The 16,822-nt window shown below is 39.8% G+C and overlaps 1 protein-coding gene across 3 annotated transcripts in view; it reads right to left on the bottom strand.

Annotated features, from left to right (window-relative positions):
• The window catches only part of CLYBL (citramalyl-CoA lyase), a 276,475-nt gene that overhangs the window by 123,789 nt on the left and 135,864 nt on the right, over positions 1-16,822 (bottom strand). For all 3 annotated transcript variants that reach the window (XM_045977929.1, XM_045977930.1, XM_045977928.1), the window contains exon 2: positions 7,451-7,637. In XM_045977929.1, coding sequence (XP_045833885.1) covers positions 7,451-7,637 — 187 coding nt within the window. The remainder of the gene's footprint in view (positions 1-7,450; positions 7,638-16,822) is intronic.

Raw genomic sequence — 16,822 nt, 5'->3', positions numbered from 1 at the left:
CAGTAGAGCATCGAACTCTTGATCTCAGGATCATGAGTTCAAACCCCACATCGAGCATGGAGCCTACTTAAAGAAAAAGAAATAACCAAAACTGTCAGATTCAGAATTGACCAAGTAGATATGAAAAACCTCAAAGAGAACTTCTAGATATGAAAAATATAGCAATTAAAATACAAAGCTCAGAGGATGGGTGAAATAGATTAAACACAACTGAAGAGAATGAAAAAAGTGTTGTCCAGATATGAAAAACTAACCAGCAGTGTAGCACATACAAGAAAATAGAAAATGTGAAAACATACTAAGAGACAGGGAGAATAGAATGAAAAGCTCCTAAATAGATCTACCTGGCATCTCTGAAGGAAAGAATACAAAGAATGGAATAGAAGCAATATCTGAATTATTAATGGTAGAAATTTTATAGAACTGATAAAAGACATGAATCCACAAATACAAGAAAAGCACTGTGTACTAAGTAAAGGAAGGAAAAGGAGAAAGAAGGGAAGGAGGAATAAGCCAACACCCAGTCAATATTTTCTTAAGATTTTATTTACTTATTTATCTCTTTGAGAGAGTGTGTGGGGGGAGAGGGAGAAAGAGAATCTCCAGCAGACTCCACACTCAGTGTAGAGCCTGACACAGGGCTCAATCTCATGACCCTGAGATCATGACCTGAGCCGAAACCAAGAGTCAGATTCTTAACCAACTGAGCCACCAATGTGCCCCAACATAGTCAATATTTTAGTGAAACTTCAGTACACCAAATACAAGAAGATCTTAAAAGCAGCCAAGGAAGAAAAGGCAAGTAGACTTGCTTGTAGACTGACAACAGAGTTCCCAACAGCAATAATAGAAACCAAAAGACAATGAAGTAATATCTTCAAAGTTTTGAGAGAAAATAACTGTCAGTCCAGATTTCTCTACCTAGCCAAACAACAAAGACATTTCAAACAAATAAAAACTGAGTTCACCATCAACAAAACTTTGCTATTGGGGAAACTCTGAAGGAGGCACATCAGGAGAAAGAAAGATGAACCCAGGGAGAAGGTCTGAGGTGTAAAAGAAGAAATAATGAGCAAGTTAAAGAAGTGATAAAATATGTAGGTTAATCTAAATAAATGCTGTATATATAAAATAACGATAGCCAATGATACAAAATTTGTGAGATTAAAAAGAGATAATTGGAAAAAAGTAACATCAATTTTTTGGCAAAAGTAACATCAATTACAAGGGAAACGACTGGATTTAAAATTTTCTAAAACTCTTGTGTTGTCCAGGAAGAAGGTGCAGGTTAACTTTAGCTTTGTTAAGTATACTGGTAAAATTTCAAGAGTAACCAATAAAAATTAGAAATACAGTCATAACTTCTAAACTAAGAGGGGAAAACATGGACTAAGAAAAATTTAAAAAGTCAGATAATCTCCAAAAGGCAGGAAAGATGAGAAAAAAATAACATAGAAAGATGAGAAAAATAGAGCAAAAAATAATGGTATATTTAAATCTAAATTTATCAGTAGTTACATTAAAAGTAAGTGGTGGGATGTCTGGCTGGCTGTTAATGGAGCATGCGACTCCTTATCTTGGGGTTACGAGTTCAAGCACCACACTGGGTATAGAGATTACTTAAACAGAAAAATAAAAAGTAAGTGGATTAATGTTCCAGTTAAAAGACACAGATTGTCCACACAGTTATGAAATTTTAAAAAACAATAGGAGACATATATGAAACATAAAGATATGGACAAGTTGAAAGCAAAAGGCTAAAATAATATGCTGGACAGGTGCTAACCAAAAGGAAGCTGGTGTATTCATATCAGGCCACAGAAACTTGAAAGCAAAAACATTTTAGTGCATAATAATAAATGATTCAATATACAGGGAGGATATAGTAATACTGAATTTGTAGACACCCAATAACATAGGCTCAAATACCAGCGGCAAAAATTCATAAAACTAGGGGCGCCTGGGTGGCTCAGTGGGTTAAAGCCTCTGCCTTCGGCTCAGGTCATGATCCCAGGGTCCTGGAATCGAGACCTGCATCGGGCTTTCTGCTCAGCAGGGAGCCTGCTTCCTCCTCTCTCTCTCTGCCTGCCTCTCTGCCTGCTTGTAGTCTCGGTCTGTCAAATAAATAAATAAAATCTTAAAAAAAAATTCTTTTTAATTTCGTAAAACTATAGGGGGAATTTGGCAAATTATCCAATGGAGGCTATATTTCAACTAGCTTCTCAATTACTGATATATCAAGCAGATAAAAATCAATAAAGATTTGGGCATTTGAATAATATAATTAACAAGTTTGGTCTAATGGAAAAATATACAGAACTCTGGTCTAGTAAACAGAAACCTACATATTCTTAAGCACTCATGAAACATTTACAAAGATGGCTCATGTAAAGCAAAACTCAAGCATTTCTAAAAATCAGCATTATTCAGATCACATTCTTTGACCATCAATCAACCAAGCTAGAGGTCAGCAATTAAAGAATAAATGAGAAATCTCTCCTATGCTTGAAACTTCAAAAATGCAAAGTCCTTGCTACTCAAACTGTGGTCTGTGGACCACTCGTCCACAAACTCTGACCGTGACCATGACACTAGGAAGTACATATGAAACGGGGAGTTACGAATTTAGAAACATCTATAGTATTTGGCATAGTTGCGACACCCAAGGAGCATTCAATTTTTCTAGAAATTCTTTTTTTTTTTTTTGTATTTACAAAAGTATCAGTTAGCAATAGATTAGAAGTGCTTAAAAAAACAAAATAAAGTAACAACAAATAAAAATAACCAAATCGGTTCTTAACCACAGAGAGCTTGGCATGCACTCTTTAGCAGCTCCTGGCTTAAGCAAGAGATCAAAATGTAAATTTAAAAAAGCTTAGAACCAGGGCACCTGGGTGGCTCAGTCAGTTAAGCATCCGTTTGACTTGTGATTTGGGCTCAGGTCATGATCTCCTGGTTTGTGAGATGGAGCTGCACCCCAACCTCCTTATCAGGCTCCTCACTCAGCAGAGTCTGGTTGGGATTCTCTCTCTCTCTCTCCTTCTACCCTTCTCCCAATTCATGCACATATGCACTCTCTCTCAAATAAATAAATCTTTGAAAAAACACTTAGAACCAAATGAGAATAAGAAATACATGTTCTCATAGACCTAACTGCTTAGATTATAATTTTTACTTTTTGCCTGTCTCATCACCAGCCTTTGAGTCCTCTGTGTTGGGGACCATGCAATCATCTTTGTTCGCCTCCATCTTGCCACAGTGACTGGCTGAGTAGATACTCAATATTTATTTAGATACTGAGTATCTAAATTTATATATTTAAGCTTAAATATTAAATGCATTTAAATATTTACTTATATATTTATTCAACTAAAATAGCAGCCCTGGAATTCTGTCTCTATTTATCCCACTCCTACTTTCTTGGCCCCATCCAAGTATCATGGAGATTCACCAGAAATCTGTGCATTACTTGGCTTATTTTCACTGTGTCCCAGCAAGCAGTGGCTTATGCAGTCCTGTAGCTCCTCTTGTATTTAACAATAAAAAGGTAAAGATAAAAGGGGAGTGGAGACTGTCTTTCCATCATCCATACTTGGGAAGGTGAGCTGGTAGTGCCATGACATGAAGGAACTACTTAAACACAAATTGGATTAGCAGGACAGGATTAGAGCCTGCTGGAAGGTATTATACACTTATAAACTGCTCTATGGAAACTCCTTTTGTTTTCATTACAAGCCCATACTCCACAGTGTCAATCAAATGAAATACTGAGTGAGTCTACTAATAAAAAAAAGAAATAAAATGAGATATAAAATGAAGCAACTTAAGTTTTAATAGTGCCAAGGCAGTTGATTAGACAATATAGTTCAGTTTAGCAAAACTATAATTAGAACATCTGAAACAAAAAAAGGAGAACATCAGAAACGAGTTTTAATACGGATTTCTTCTTAAGAAATAAACTCCCGGGACGCCTGGGTGGCTCAGTTGGTTAAGCGGCTGCCTTCGGCTCAGGTCATGATCCCCGTATCCTGGGATTGAGTCCCACATTGGGCTCCTTGCTCAGCAGGGAGCCTGCTTCTCCCTCTGCCTCTGCCTGCCACTCTGTCTGCCTGTGCTCCCTCACTCTCTCTCCCTCTCTCTCTCTGACAAATAAATAAAATCTTTAAAAAAAGAAAAAAGAAATAAACTCCCTAAAAATGGTCTCTATTCCATCTTGTTCTTCAAGAAGACTAATAATTCAATAAGAAATACGATTAAAAGGTGACTTTAACAAAGAAAAAAGGAATGTATGTGCAATATGTGAGAAGTTTCAGATGTATCTCGTCATTTCAAATGAATTGAAGTCCCTAGGTCTAAATAGATTACAATCCCAGGGCACTCAAAGAATTTGCGGAGGTGGACACAGAGCTCCCATCAGTAATCTTTGAGAAACCATGGAGTACACAAAGGTGAAAAGCCAAGGTACAAACTTGCCAAGAAAGGGGGAAAAGTTTAATTATGCAGACAGGTGAACTTGAGGCTGATTCCTGGCAAAAATTCTAGGAGATTCAAATCTTAGTTCTATATTTAATGGCACTGTGACCTTGGACATAGCTCAAAATTGCTGCAAGGATTAAATGAGATAACATATTAAAAGCATTTAATATAGCACCTCCTACATAGAAAAATCTGGTAAATGGTAGCTGTTACTATTTTTCTATTTCCAGCACTTCAAAATGAAGATGTTAATAACTAGGTACTGACAGCGGTTCTTCAAGATCAAGTCTCATCTGTTTAACCTCATTTTTCTAGCAAGGTTTAAGTGAAGGGGGAGAAGGTATTTCTAGGCATGTAAATTGGGATGGTATCTTTATTTTGAAATGGCATTTGATAAAAAATCTCTTGTAATATCCTTATGAAAAGAGACTGGATTTTAGAAGCATTAAGTGACTGAATAACCATACTCACAGTATTGATTCATGCAACTGACCTCACCATGCCTGTTCCTATCTGTAGAAATAGTGTATAGTAGTACCTCACTGCGTTGTTATAGAAATTAAAGCCCTTAGAACAGTACCTGGCATTCAGTCAGCACTATGCAAATATACCATGAACAGAAGCTTTTAGCTGCATGCTTACACAGTACTTGGCTCCAACTTCTTCAAAGTTTCCATCAGAAACTTGTTAAATTTTCATAGGATATACTAGTCAAATTCTCAAATGCTATAAATGATGAATGATGAAATCAAAATCCAAAAAGACCTTGATAAGTAAGGGCTATGAAATAAGATATATGAGATAAAATTAAGTCCAAGATAGAAATTTTAAGGAAAAAATTTTTTCACAAGCCCAGCAATTAATGGAAAGTTTAACTGCATTAAGAACTGGAGTGTCCTTTAGGGTATTTGGGTGGCTCAGTGGGTTGAGCCTCTGCCTTTGGCTCAGGTCATGATCACAGGTCCTGGGATGGAGTCCCACATCGGGCTCTCTGCTCAGCAGGGAGCCTGCTTCCCCCTCTCTCTCTGCCTGCCTCTCTGCCTACTTGTGATCACTCCCTCTGTCAAATAAATAAATAAAATTAAAAAAAAAAAAAAAGAACTGGAGTGTCCTGATGAAGACACTGTCTGGATAGGAATGCAAAGATGGTGGGCACAGCTGGCCCATCATGAATTCTTTCTTTCCCTTTGCTTCCTTAGCTTCCTCGTAAGTAGAGGCACTGAATAGAAGGATGAACTTGAGATCATAGGTGAACAATAAGGAAATGTGAAGCAAGAATGGACCATATTTCCAACTTATGTGGGTGGCAGGAAACATCCTCCAGTGGATATGAGAAGATAGCCTCAAGATTTGTGAAGAAATAGAATTAGAAGTTTATCAGGGTACCTAATGGCTCACTGTGCTACATGGTAAAATAAATTCCCCTCTAATCATGATTATTACAGGATTTATCTAATCTATTTCTTATAGGAAATCAAACTACTCCCAGGCATTTTATCAAACTTTTTCCTCATAATAATTCCTGTCCCCAACAAAAGAAGATTTTGTCATCCCACAGTATAGATAAGAAATTGAGGCAAAGAAGTAAAGTGAATTGCCCTGGGTCACAAAGAAATGAAATTACAATTTAGTATCTAATCTTAGAGTGCACTACATGAGTTTTGGAAGGGAGCATACTGGAAGCACATTATATCCTTCAAGAAAAGGCCTATTTACCTTAATCTCTGGGAAAAAGAAGATTAATTGTATTTGCCTTGGGGCATGCCAAAGATGTTGAGGAGACGTTTTAGATTCCACATGCTTCTTCTAATCCTTTTTCAAATACTTGGAAAGTCTTGATTTGACCATTAGGAAGATGCTGGAAGTTAACTTTTTCCTTTTCAATTAAGGCAAATATTTATTTGCTAGACCCTCCAAGGAAAGCAATTAATCAAGAAAGCTATATAGTACAGCCATGCTATTTCAGATCACTTAAGAAAGTGTCCAGATAGGCATAAATCCAGATGGTCAGCTCCCTCTGTCCTCCAGCCCTACAATCTCTTCCCAGACAACCTCACTGTCTAGGGACTAGACAGAAGAAGGTCAAGGAAAAACATGTTTTTAACTTAAAAAGTTCCATGCAGACATAAATTATTGTTATAATGATTTACACCTAATTATTTCACCTAATTACAGAAGAAATCCATTTTCATTATAAAAACCTGGAAAATAAAGTTAAGCAAACCAAAAAAGCACCCATTATGCCACCACCCAGTAAGAAACTTTTGTACCTGTTTGCAATGGATATTTTTTAAGGCTTAGTTCTCTGGTCAGGCCATGAGAAAATCAGCCAAAAGCTGCAACCTTAAGGTTCTGCAGGTAGTTTTCCTTAAACTAAGTAGGGAAAATGGTGACTTCTTTGCAGAAGTCTTTTATTTTCTTGGCACTTGTCCCAGAAGAGATAAGACCGTTTCTCTATATTAAAGAGAAATAAATTCCTGAGGCACCTGGGTGGATCAGTCAGTTGAGCCTCAGACTCTTGCTTTCAGCTCAGGTCTTTATCTCAGGGTCATGAGTTCAATCCCTGCATTGGGCTCCAGCATGGAGCCTACATAAAAAAAAGAAATAAATTCCTGGTTGCATCTTACTGGTCTAAAAAATTTACATCACAATTCTCGGATTAACTCATTTCGCCAAACTGATAAATTGCATAGCCAAAATGGATCGAGTGTCTCTTTATTAATATATGTACACAGTCACATATACTGAAGGTCATGATTTTAAGTATATTTTGGTTGCGTTCTTCTTTCTCTCGGAGAAAAGAGACACACACACTCAGAATCGAGAGGAAGGCTAGGTCAAGAATATATTAGTAACCAACAAAAGGTGACTACGACTACGGTAGTGTCTTTTCAACTAGTAAGCAATGCTTCAAGATAGCACCAAGTACCAATCCATTTCTTTTTCCCATCCTAAGTACAAATCATGCCATTACCTTTTTGTTCATCGCCACACCATCCTCGCAGTCGAGCACTGCACAATCTACATTCAGGGAGGGAATCTTCTTTATTTTCTTTTCATCATTTCCAGGTACGTAGAGCACGGCTCTCCGTGGAATGTACCTGTGATGCGATGAGGAACTATATCCAAGGCTGGGCACATCAGCTGCCAGAAATGGTTTCCTGCAGGAAACATAATTGGGGTTAGGCTAGAATAGAATCTATTCACAAATTTTTGAAAAACCTTATTTTAATGCAAAATTAAAATAGAAAACTCAATAATCTATTTTAATTTCAGCAGATCACAATCACATATAACAACTAAAAAAACGATAACAGAAATAACCAAGAAACAAAATGTCATTTTGGCTGAAGTTTTGTTTTTTTTTTAACATTTATTTTTAGTTATTTGACAGAGAGATCACAAATAGGCAGAGAAGCAGGCAGAGAGAGGGAGGAAGCAGACTCCCCTCTGAGCAGGAAGCCCACTGTGGGGCTCGATCCCAGGACCCTGAGATCATGACCTCAGGGTCATGAGGCAGAGGCTCAGCCCACTGAGCCACCCAGGTGCCCCCATTTTGGCTGAAGTTTGAAAAATATATAGCACTGTTTATTGAGATGACTTTCAGACAAAAGAAGGAATGTGTACCTATTTCATCTTGGAAAAACACTTCTAGTATGAATATACTATCAAGATAGTACCCTTGTACAAAAAGAAAAAGAAATTTATATCCAGAAGGTCCTAAAAAAATAACTATCTACAATTGTATACAAACAGAAGCAGAAAGCAAACAGTCTATGAAAGCATTAGTCTACGGCCCTCTCCCTGCCAATGAGTATGAAGTAGGCAAATAAGTGATTCAAGTTCAGTTTTATTAACAGGATGGTTGGCTGCTTCATAAGTGAGCAGAAAGAATAACAAATGGGAAAAGATCATTACTAGCTCTAGAACGATGGGCAACTTCATTACCGAAAACTTCAGATCCCTCGTCAATAAAAACAATACTCATTCTGCAGGTTGTTGAGAGGATTCAGTAAAAGAAAAGAAGGCACATGAAGTGCTCAGTGAAAGCCTTGCAGATGTGGTAGGGGGTGTACCAGGAGTATGGACTGCTGTTACTCTTAGTGGGAAAACTGTCAGTAGCCCCTACCTGATTCTGACCCCTGCTCTCTCCTCCCATTCCCTCCTGGACTCAGTTTAGCCTCCTTTAGCCTCCAAGCCTCCAACAGGAGTTGGTCAGAAGCTTGTTTGGCTATTACAGCCCTCATCCTAACCTGGTCCATAATTTGGTGCTGGGAAAACTATGGTTTTGCCCATAATATATGGTAAAAGAGAGTGAGATCAGGACCAGTTACATAATTTGCGGGCCCAGAGTAAAATGAAAATACAGACCATTGTTCAGACTTTATTAGGAATTTTAAGATGGTAACAGAAGAACATCAAACCAAGCAGCAGATGCTGCTGCTGCTTTTTTTTTTTTTTAAAGAGATTTTATTTATTTATTTGACAGAGAGAGAGACCACAAGCAGGAAGAGAGGCAGGCAGAGAGAGGGGAGGAAGCAGGCTCTTCCCAAGCAGAGAGCCCAATGCGGGGCTCAATCCCAGGACCCTGAGATCATGACCTGAGCCAAAGACAGAGGCTTAACCCACTGAGTCACCCAGGCGCCCCGCACCAGATGTTTCTAAGCACAGAGCAATGTGTGACTGTCTAGGTCACATACCTATGAAGCCAGCCCTCCCCATAATAGACAAGCTCTATGTCATGAATCACCCAGTTAAGGAAAGGTTAAGGCTGCAGCAAGTCAGAAACACCCTAATGTTTTACTCTACCCGGAATAAACAGCATCATCCTCTCCAAAAATGTATCAGTTATACTGTTCATTAAAGCCCTTTCTGGAAATTATCTTATATTAAGGCCATTAAATATTTTGCATGGTTGTAACATTTTGCCATGATCAGTGTGCCTTGTGACAATGAATCTCAAGAAAAATCATTCAGTCTTTGGTGGCCTACCAATTTTGTGTGTGGCACCTCATTCATTCTTGTAGCCAACCTTAATACACTATAAAACTTGAGTCCAAGTCTTATTTTTCCACAGAATAAGCATTGTGCTACATTAAGTATGGTGAGATACAGATGGATTTTAAAAGGGTACTTGTCTTAGGGTGCCTGCATGCCTCAGTTGGTTCGTTTTGGCTCAGGTCATGATCTCAGGTTGCAAGACTGAGCCCCAAGTTGGGCTCCATGCTCAGTGGAATTTACTTGGGATTCTCTTTCTCCCTCTCCCTCTGCCCCTTCTGTGTGCCCATTCTCTCTCTCTCTGAAATAAATAAAATCTTTTAAAAAGTAGACATGTTTTATAAGACATTTCAATATAAATATATTATGAAAAGAATAAATATTATGGCCAGCTAATTGAAGAATAACAGAAATACCTGTCATTGTTGTTGCCCTGACTGAAAATATCTGGTTTGTCTTTAAAAAGGGAGAAAATATAATGATACAATAGTAAGAATCACATTTTACTTATTCACACTGGAAACCAAAATTTGCAACATATTCATTTCCTTAAAATTGGTAAAAATACAATTAAAGGAGATGAAACCTTATTTACCAAGAAATGCTTGGGGTCAGAATTACTTTTCATCAGAATTTGTTGTAACTGCACATGTGAAACCCAAAAAGAGGACTGAGAATGGCTCTAGTGGAAAGACCTTCCTAAACTTCTCACCTCACCTGACAGAGGAGATGTCTGGACATCTCTGTTCACTGGCAACTGACCTTCATTTCATGAAAACTGAGATTTCCTCCATGTGAAATAGCTTCGGACCACCACTTTGGATCCAGCCACTGTGGTCTCCAAGCTACACTATTTGAATATCAAGTCTGAGCTCCCAGAGACAGCTCATGTTGTAAATCATACCACCATCAGATGCTAAACACCAGAGCAAATCATTTCTAGCACATTTATATGAAGTGTAATTTTAAGACAGATGATCATTTAAAAAAAAAATCTGCCACTGTTAATGATGTTTCTGGTTTCCCAGATAGTCTTCTACAATCATCAAAACATTGTTTTGCTTGTATCTTCCCCCACTTAAAACACGTCAACAGCTTACTACCTACAGGATTAAGTTCACTCTTTTAAAAATATATATATATTTTTTATTTATTTACTTGAGAGAGAAAGAGAATGAGAAAGACAGCATGAGAAGGGGGAGGGTCAGACGGAGAAGCAGACTCCCTGATAAGCAGGGAGCCCGATGAGGGACTCTATCCAGCGACTCCAGGATCATGACCTGAGCCAAAGGCAGTAGCTTAACCAACTGAGCCACTCAGGTGCCCAGGATTAAGTTCCCTCTTAGCTGATACCCCCTTTTCAACTTATATCCCAATATTGCCACTCAGTAAGTATCTACTCTAGGAAACCTAGATTTTAACTGTCTCTACAACATGCTAGTCATTGTTTCCAGAGTACCTTTGCTTCTGCTGTGCTTCTGCTGAATCTTGAGTCTTTCTTGACTATTCTTCAATTCTCTCATCTTTTTTTTGTTTGTTTTTTAAGATTTTTTTTAATTTACTTTTTATTTGTCAGAGAGAGAGAGAGAGGGAGAGAGGGATCACAGGCAGACAGAGTGGCAGGCAGAGTCAGAGGGAGAAGCAGGCTCCCCGCTGAGCAAGGAGCCCGATGTGGGACTTGATCCCAGGATGCTGGGATCATGACCTGAGCCGAAGGCAGCCGCTTAACCAACTGAGCCACCCAGGCGTCCCTAATTCTCTCATCTTTTTTTTTTAAAGATTTTATTTATTTATTTGACAGAGCGAGATCACAAATAGACAGAGAGAGGCAGGCAGAGAGAGAGAGAAGGAAGCAGGCTCCTGCTGAGCAAAGAGCCCGACGTGGGACTCGATCTCAGGACCCTGAGATCATGACCTGAGCCGAAGGCAGCGGCTTAACCCACTGAGCCACCCAGGCGCCCTAATTCTCTCATCTTTAAACTCTTACAGCATTCATCACTCACAACCAAACCAGACTGCTATCAAGGACAAATTCTGCTATCAAGGACAAATTTCGGCTAAAGCTAATCAAGGTGGCAGAAGTGTTCTGAAAAGGCAACTGATGATACAAATCAGAAGACTTCAAAAGTTTCCTGTTTTCAACCCAGTAATTTTAAGTTATTTCACAAAATTCTTTTTGGGAATTGCTACAGACTAAATGTTTGTGTCTCCCTAAAATTATTACGTTGAAATGTAATCCACAGCATATTTGGAGGCCTTTGCACAGTGATTACATCTTGAGGGCTTTGCCCTTAGAAAAAAGGCCCCAGAGAGCTCCCTGCCCCCTTACATCACATAAGGATATGGTGAAAAGACTGACATCATCTACAACCAGGAAGTGAGTTCTCATCAGACACGAAATCTGTCAGAGCCTTGATCTTGGACTTCCCAGCCTCCGGAACTGTGAGAAATAAATTTTCATTGTTTACAAGTCACCCCCACAAAAAAGAAAAAAATCAGAAATAAGACTAGATAAGTATAGTATTAAGAAACTGAAAACAACTCTTAGGTCCAACAGTAGGATGAATTATAGTATGTATATTCAAGGAATATGATGCTATTGTTAAGAATTACATTTATAAAAATACTTGATGTTGGGGTACCTGGGTGGCTCAGTGAGTTAAAGCCTCTGCCTTTGGCTCAGGTCATGATCCCAGGGTCCTGGGATCAAGCCCCACATCGGGCTCTCTGCTCAACGGGGTGTCTGCGTCTCTCTCTCTGCCTGCCTCTCTGCCTACTTGTGATCTCTGTCAAATAAATAAATAAAATCTTAAAAAAAAATACTTGATGTTAAGACAATTACTGTTATCTTAAATAGAGGTTATAACTTTATATATGCAATAACATCTTAACTTTGTGAAAGATGCAAGGGAAAATAGCTGAAAGGAAATACACCAAAATGTTTAGGGATGCCTCTGAACTGTAGAATTTGGGATTAAGATTTTTCTGCTTCTGCACGTTTTTTCCTGTTTTGCATATTTAGTAGAAAAAGCACCACTCTTTTAAAAAAAATTCTTTTTTTCAAGTTTTGTAGGTTTTTTTTAAGATTTTATTTATTTGACAGAGAGAGACACAGTGAGGGGGAAACACAAGCAGGGGGAGTGGGAAGGGAGAAGCAGGGTTCTTGCTGAGCAGGGAGCCTGATGTGGGGCTCGATTCCAGGACCCTGAGATCATGACCCGAGCCAAAGGCAGACGTTTAACTACTGTGCCACCCAGGTGCCCCTAATGTTTTATTTATTTAAATAATCTCTACACCCAACGTAGGGTTCAAACTCAAGACCCAAAGATCAAAAGTTACATGCTCGTCCAACTGAACCAGCCAGGAGCTCCTTTAAAAAACTCCATTTACAACTGGCTTAAAACAAGTCAATAAAATCTCTCAAAAGTCTCAAACGGCAGCACAGCATAGTAAAAGTATTAAAATGGACTATAGGCAGTTTGGGATATCTGACCATATTTAACCTACAAAAGTGGTAATTTCATATGGTTCAACCCAATGCTGTGATTGGCTTTCAGAAGATGGGATGAGAAGCAAGCCATCATGTCGCTCTCTGTTAACTTCCTCTTCAGTGAGAAGTAACATACAGCCCCTTGTGCAGGGGAGAGCTCACCACAATCAGTACAGCATCATGCACTTAGTTACTATGATTATCTGAAACTTGTCACCTATGTGTGATGCTGGTCAGCACAGCCCTGCATCAGGAATCTTGTCTCCAGGACCCTCGACTAGATCTTGAGCCCTCTGAGCGAAGGGAAGGCCTATGTCTTCTTCACACTGCCCAGCACAGGGCCTCACACATAAGAGGCACAGAATTCCCATTACCTTATCACCTAAAAAAGCCAGAAATCTGGAGTGGATATGTAGGACAGATCTGCAACCACACTGTCCTTATTCATCTTGTGAAGGGTCAAGTTTTAGTGGTGATTATAAGCAGGAGGTCATTTTTATTCCCTCTCTCCTTTGACATCCTGGAAACTTTAATCTGATCCATAGTCTGTTGCTTCTTCTCCACGTTTATCCCCTCCTTTCCCTAGTCGCAATGTTTACATCCTCGTTTATTTAGGGCCTCATTAACCTTGACCCAAGGACTATGGAAGCCTCTTATTAGTCCTGCCTTTCACTATGTTCCTTCCTCTGTTTGTTTGTTCATTAATTCACCCATTCAGCAAGCAGTGAGTAAGCACCTAAGAGACCTACACTGGGTCTCCACAAGCACCTGTCAGGTCCTTTTGTGCAAGTAAGACGAAAGGGTCCCCTTACACCCTCCAGCAGGTGGAAGGCCAAAAAGAAACCTCTCATTCCTGAGGCAGCATACTTTGGCGAGTGGAGATAAGCTGAGGCTCAGCCCCGACATGTGCCTCTCTGTAGACGCCCCGGTCAGGGCATACCCCACGCAACTGTATGCAGTGGCCCTGCCCCGTGTTGTGCTGAGCGCTGCGGGGAGGACATGCCCACAAGGTCCAGGGAAGAACACCCAAAGGATGGCCTGCAACCAGTTCAGGAAGGCTAAAGGGCATATATAATGAAGCTCCAGGGAAAATGTTCAAAGGCAGCAAAACTGTTTGGAATAATGAAAAGAAGAAAGGTGTAGAGAGGGTTCGGGCTTCAGGTTCTGTTGTGGACTCTGAGGTCCAGGAGGGGGCTGTCTCTGGGCAGGTGGCAGAAGCCCATCTCGGCTTCCCCAAGCCTCCCTCCTCCCTGTACTGTGGCTGTATCCTTTCCTTCCTCCATCTCCGGCTGTTTCAAAATCTGTTCCATACTTCAGTTGTGCTCAGCACTGACTACCGCGTATGAACACAACTGCAGTAGGTGACAAGAGCTAACTTATTTTATCTTACATATTTGGAGTTAGGGCCTCTTGATAGTCAACATGTAAATGTATTCAAACAATATGCAAAACAGGGGCTTAAGAGGAGTTGGAAAAAATCTGGTAGCCTTATGCTGAGTTCTCTCTACAAAGGGACTTTCTTTTGGATGTAAGCTATCCCCCAGCACGTCCAGGGCATTCTCTGGCTGGAAGGGGGCCCTCCTGGCCTTGTTTTGGTTTTCTCCTTTTCCTCTGCCACCTGATACATTTTTATTAACCACTTATATAACTAGAGGTACCCCTAATGCGACAGGGGTTTTTCACCTGGGATTCAATATAACTGTCACTTTTTTATTTATTTATTTAAAAATTTTTTTTTAAATTTTTATTTATTTATTTATTTGACAGAGAGAGATCACAAGTAGAGAGGCAGGCAGAGAGAGAGAGAGAGAGAGGGAAGCAGGCTCCCTGCTGAGCAGAGAGCCCGATGCGGGACTCAATCCCAGGACCCCAAGATCATGACCTGAGCCGAAGGCAGCGGCTTAACCCACTGAGCCACCCAGGCGCCCCCACTTGAGGACCTTTTAAAAATGGTCAGGAGCACCTGGGTGTCTCAGTGAGTTGAGCATCAGACTCTTGATTTTGGCTCAGGTCTTGGTCTCAGGATCTAGCCCTACATCTGACTCCGTGCTCAGCGGGGAGTCTGCTTGGAGTCTCTCTTCTCCTCTCCCTCTGCCCCTTCCCGTGCTCACGCACTCTCTCTCCCTCTCTCTCAGTTAAATAAATAAAATCTAAAAAAAAAGGTCAAAATCGAAACTACAATGAGATATCACCTCACACCGGTCAGAATGGCTAAAATTCACAAGTTGGGAAATAACAAATGTTGGCAAGGATGTGGAAAAAGGGGAACCCTCTCACACTGCTGGTGGGAATGCAAGCTGGTATAGGCACTGCGAAAAACAGTATGGCGCTGCCTCAAAGAGTTAAGAATAGAGCTATCCTATGACCCAGCAATGGGACAACTAGGTATTTACCCCAAAGGTGCAAATGTAATGACCTTAAGGGGCATGTGCACCCCAATGTTTATAGTAGCAATGTCCATAATAGCCAAACTACGGAAAGAGTCCAGATGTCCATCGACAGATGAATGGATAAAGAAGATGTGGTATATATACACAATGGAATATTACCCAGCCATAAAAAATGAAATCTTGCCATTTGCAACAGTGTGGATGGAACTAGAGGGTATTATTGCTAAGCAAAGTAAGTCAATCAGAGAAAAACAATTATCATATGACTTCACTCATATGTGGAATTTAAGAAACAAAACAGAGGATCATATGGGAAGGGAGGGAAAAAATAAGACAAAATCAGAGAGGAAGATAAGCCATAGGAAACTCTTAACTATAGGAGACAAACTGAGTGTTCCTGGAGGGGGTTAGGGGGAGGAGGTATCTGGGTGATGGTCGTTTAGGAGGGCACGTGAGGTAATGAACACTGGGTATTGTTTGGAACTGATGAACCACTGAACCCTACCTCTGAAACTAGTAATACACTGTATGCTAATTAACTGAATTTAAATGAAATTAAACAACAATGACAACAACAAAACCAAAGGTCAAATTCTGGACCCCATCCAGTGTAATCAAACTCAATTCACTGAGAGGGCCAGGCTCTCTCAAACATATGTATCTGAGCTAAGTGCTTGCCACTCATGTGTTGCTACAGACCAGCACTATAGGTCTCTTATCTGCTCTCATGTGAGAATTTCCCATCACTCATGATAGCATCTACCATCACCACAGGGGACCTTGTTAGAAATGCAGAATCCGGGGCCCCACTCCATCCTCCGGAATCAGAAGCTGCATATTAACAAATCTCCAGGGGATGCTTATCACATGAAAGTTTGAGAACCACTGCTCTAGGCTGAAATCATCCAGGGAACTCTCAAATATACTGACATTAAAGCTCCAGCCACAGAAAATTTGGTGTCACTGGTCTGGGTGAAGGTCTAGGCTCTGGGACTTCTAAAAACTCCCTACAGGATTCTGATAGGCAACCAAGTTGGAGGACCACTATCACTAGATGATTCCAATGTGTAACCACTGCTCTAATACAGGAAATTTTGGTCCAACAAAAATTTCTCAAGTCATGTGCTACCACTATATATAAGTAGATGCTATGAAAAGAATAAGATCATAACTGAAAGTGTAGCAAACTTGAAAAAAAAGTCATGTTTAAAGGAAAGTAGTTCTAATAAAACAATTAACACCTAAACTGTTAACAATATTTGAAATAACAGTAAATAATCAACTAAGAGAAGGTCCATTTTAAGATCTGCAATTTGGTATGCAACTTCTAAACCCAATCTAGCGGTTTCTTTATTTAGCTGATATCTAGTACAGAGCTCTCTCTACTTTGGCTGCCCATTATGATCACCTGCAGAATTTAGACAAAGCAAAAACTCTAGGCCATACACTGCAACCCAAAGAAATCAGA

Source organism: Meles meles, chromosome 14 (genome assembly GCF_922984935.1).
Source record: "Meles meles chromosome 14, mMelMel3.1 paternal haplotype, whole genome shotgun sequence".
NCBI lineage: Eukaryota > Metazoa > Chordata > Mammalia > Carnivora > Mustelidae > Meles > Meles meles.
The sequence above is the reverse complement of the archived record's forward strand: the minus strand, read 5'-3'. Positions and strand labels throughout refer to the sequence as shown.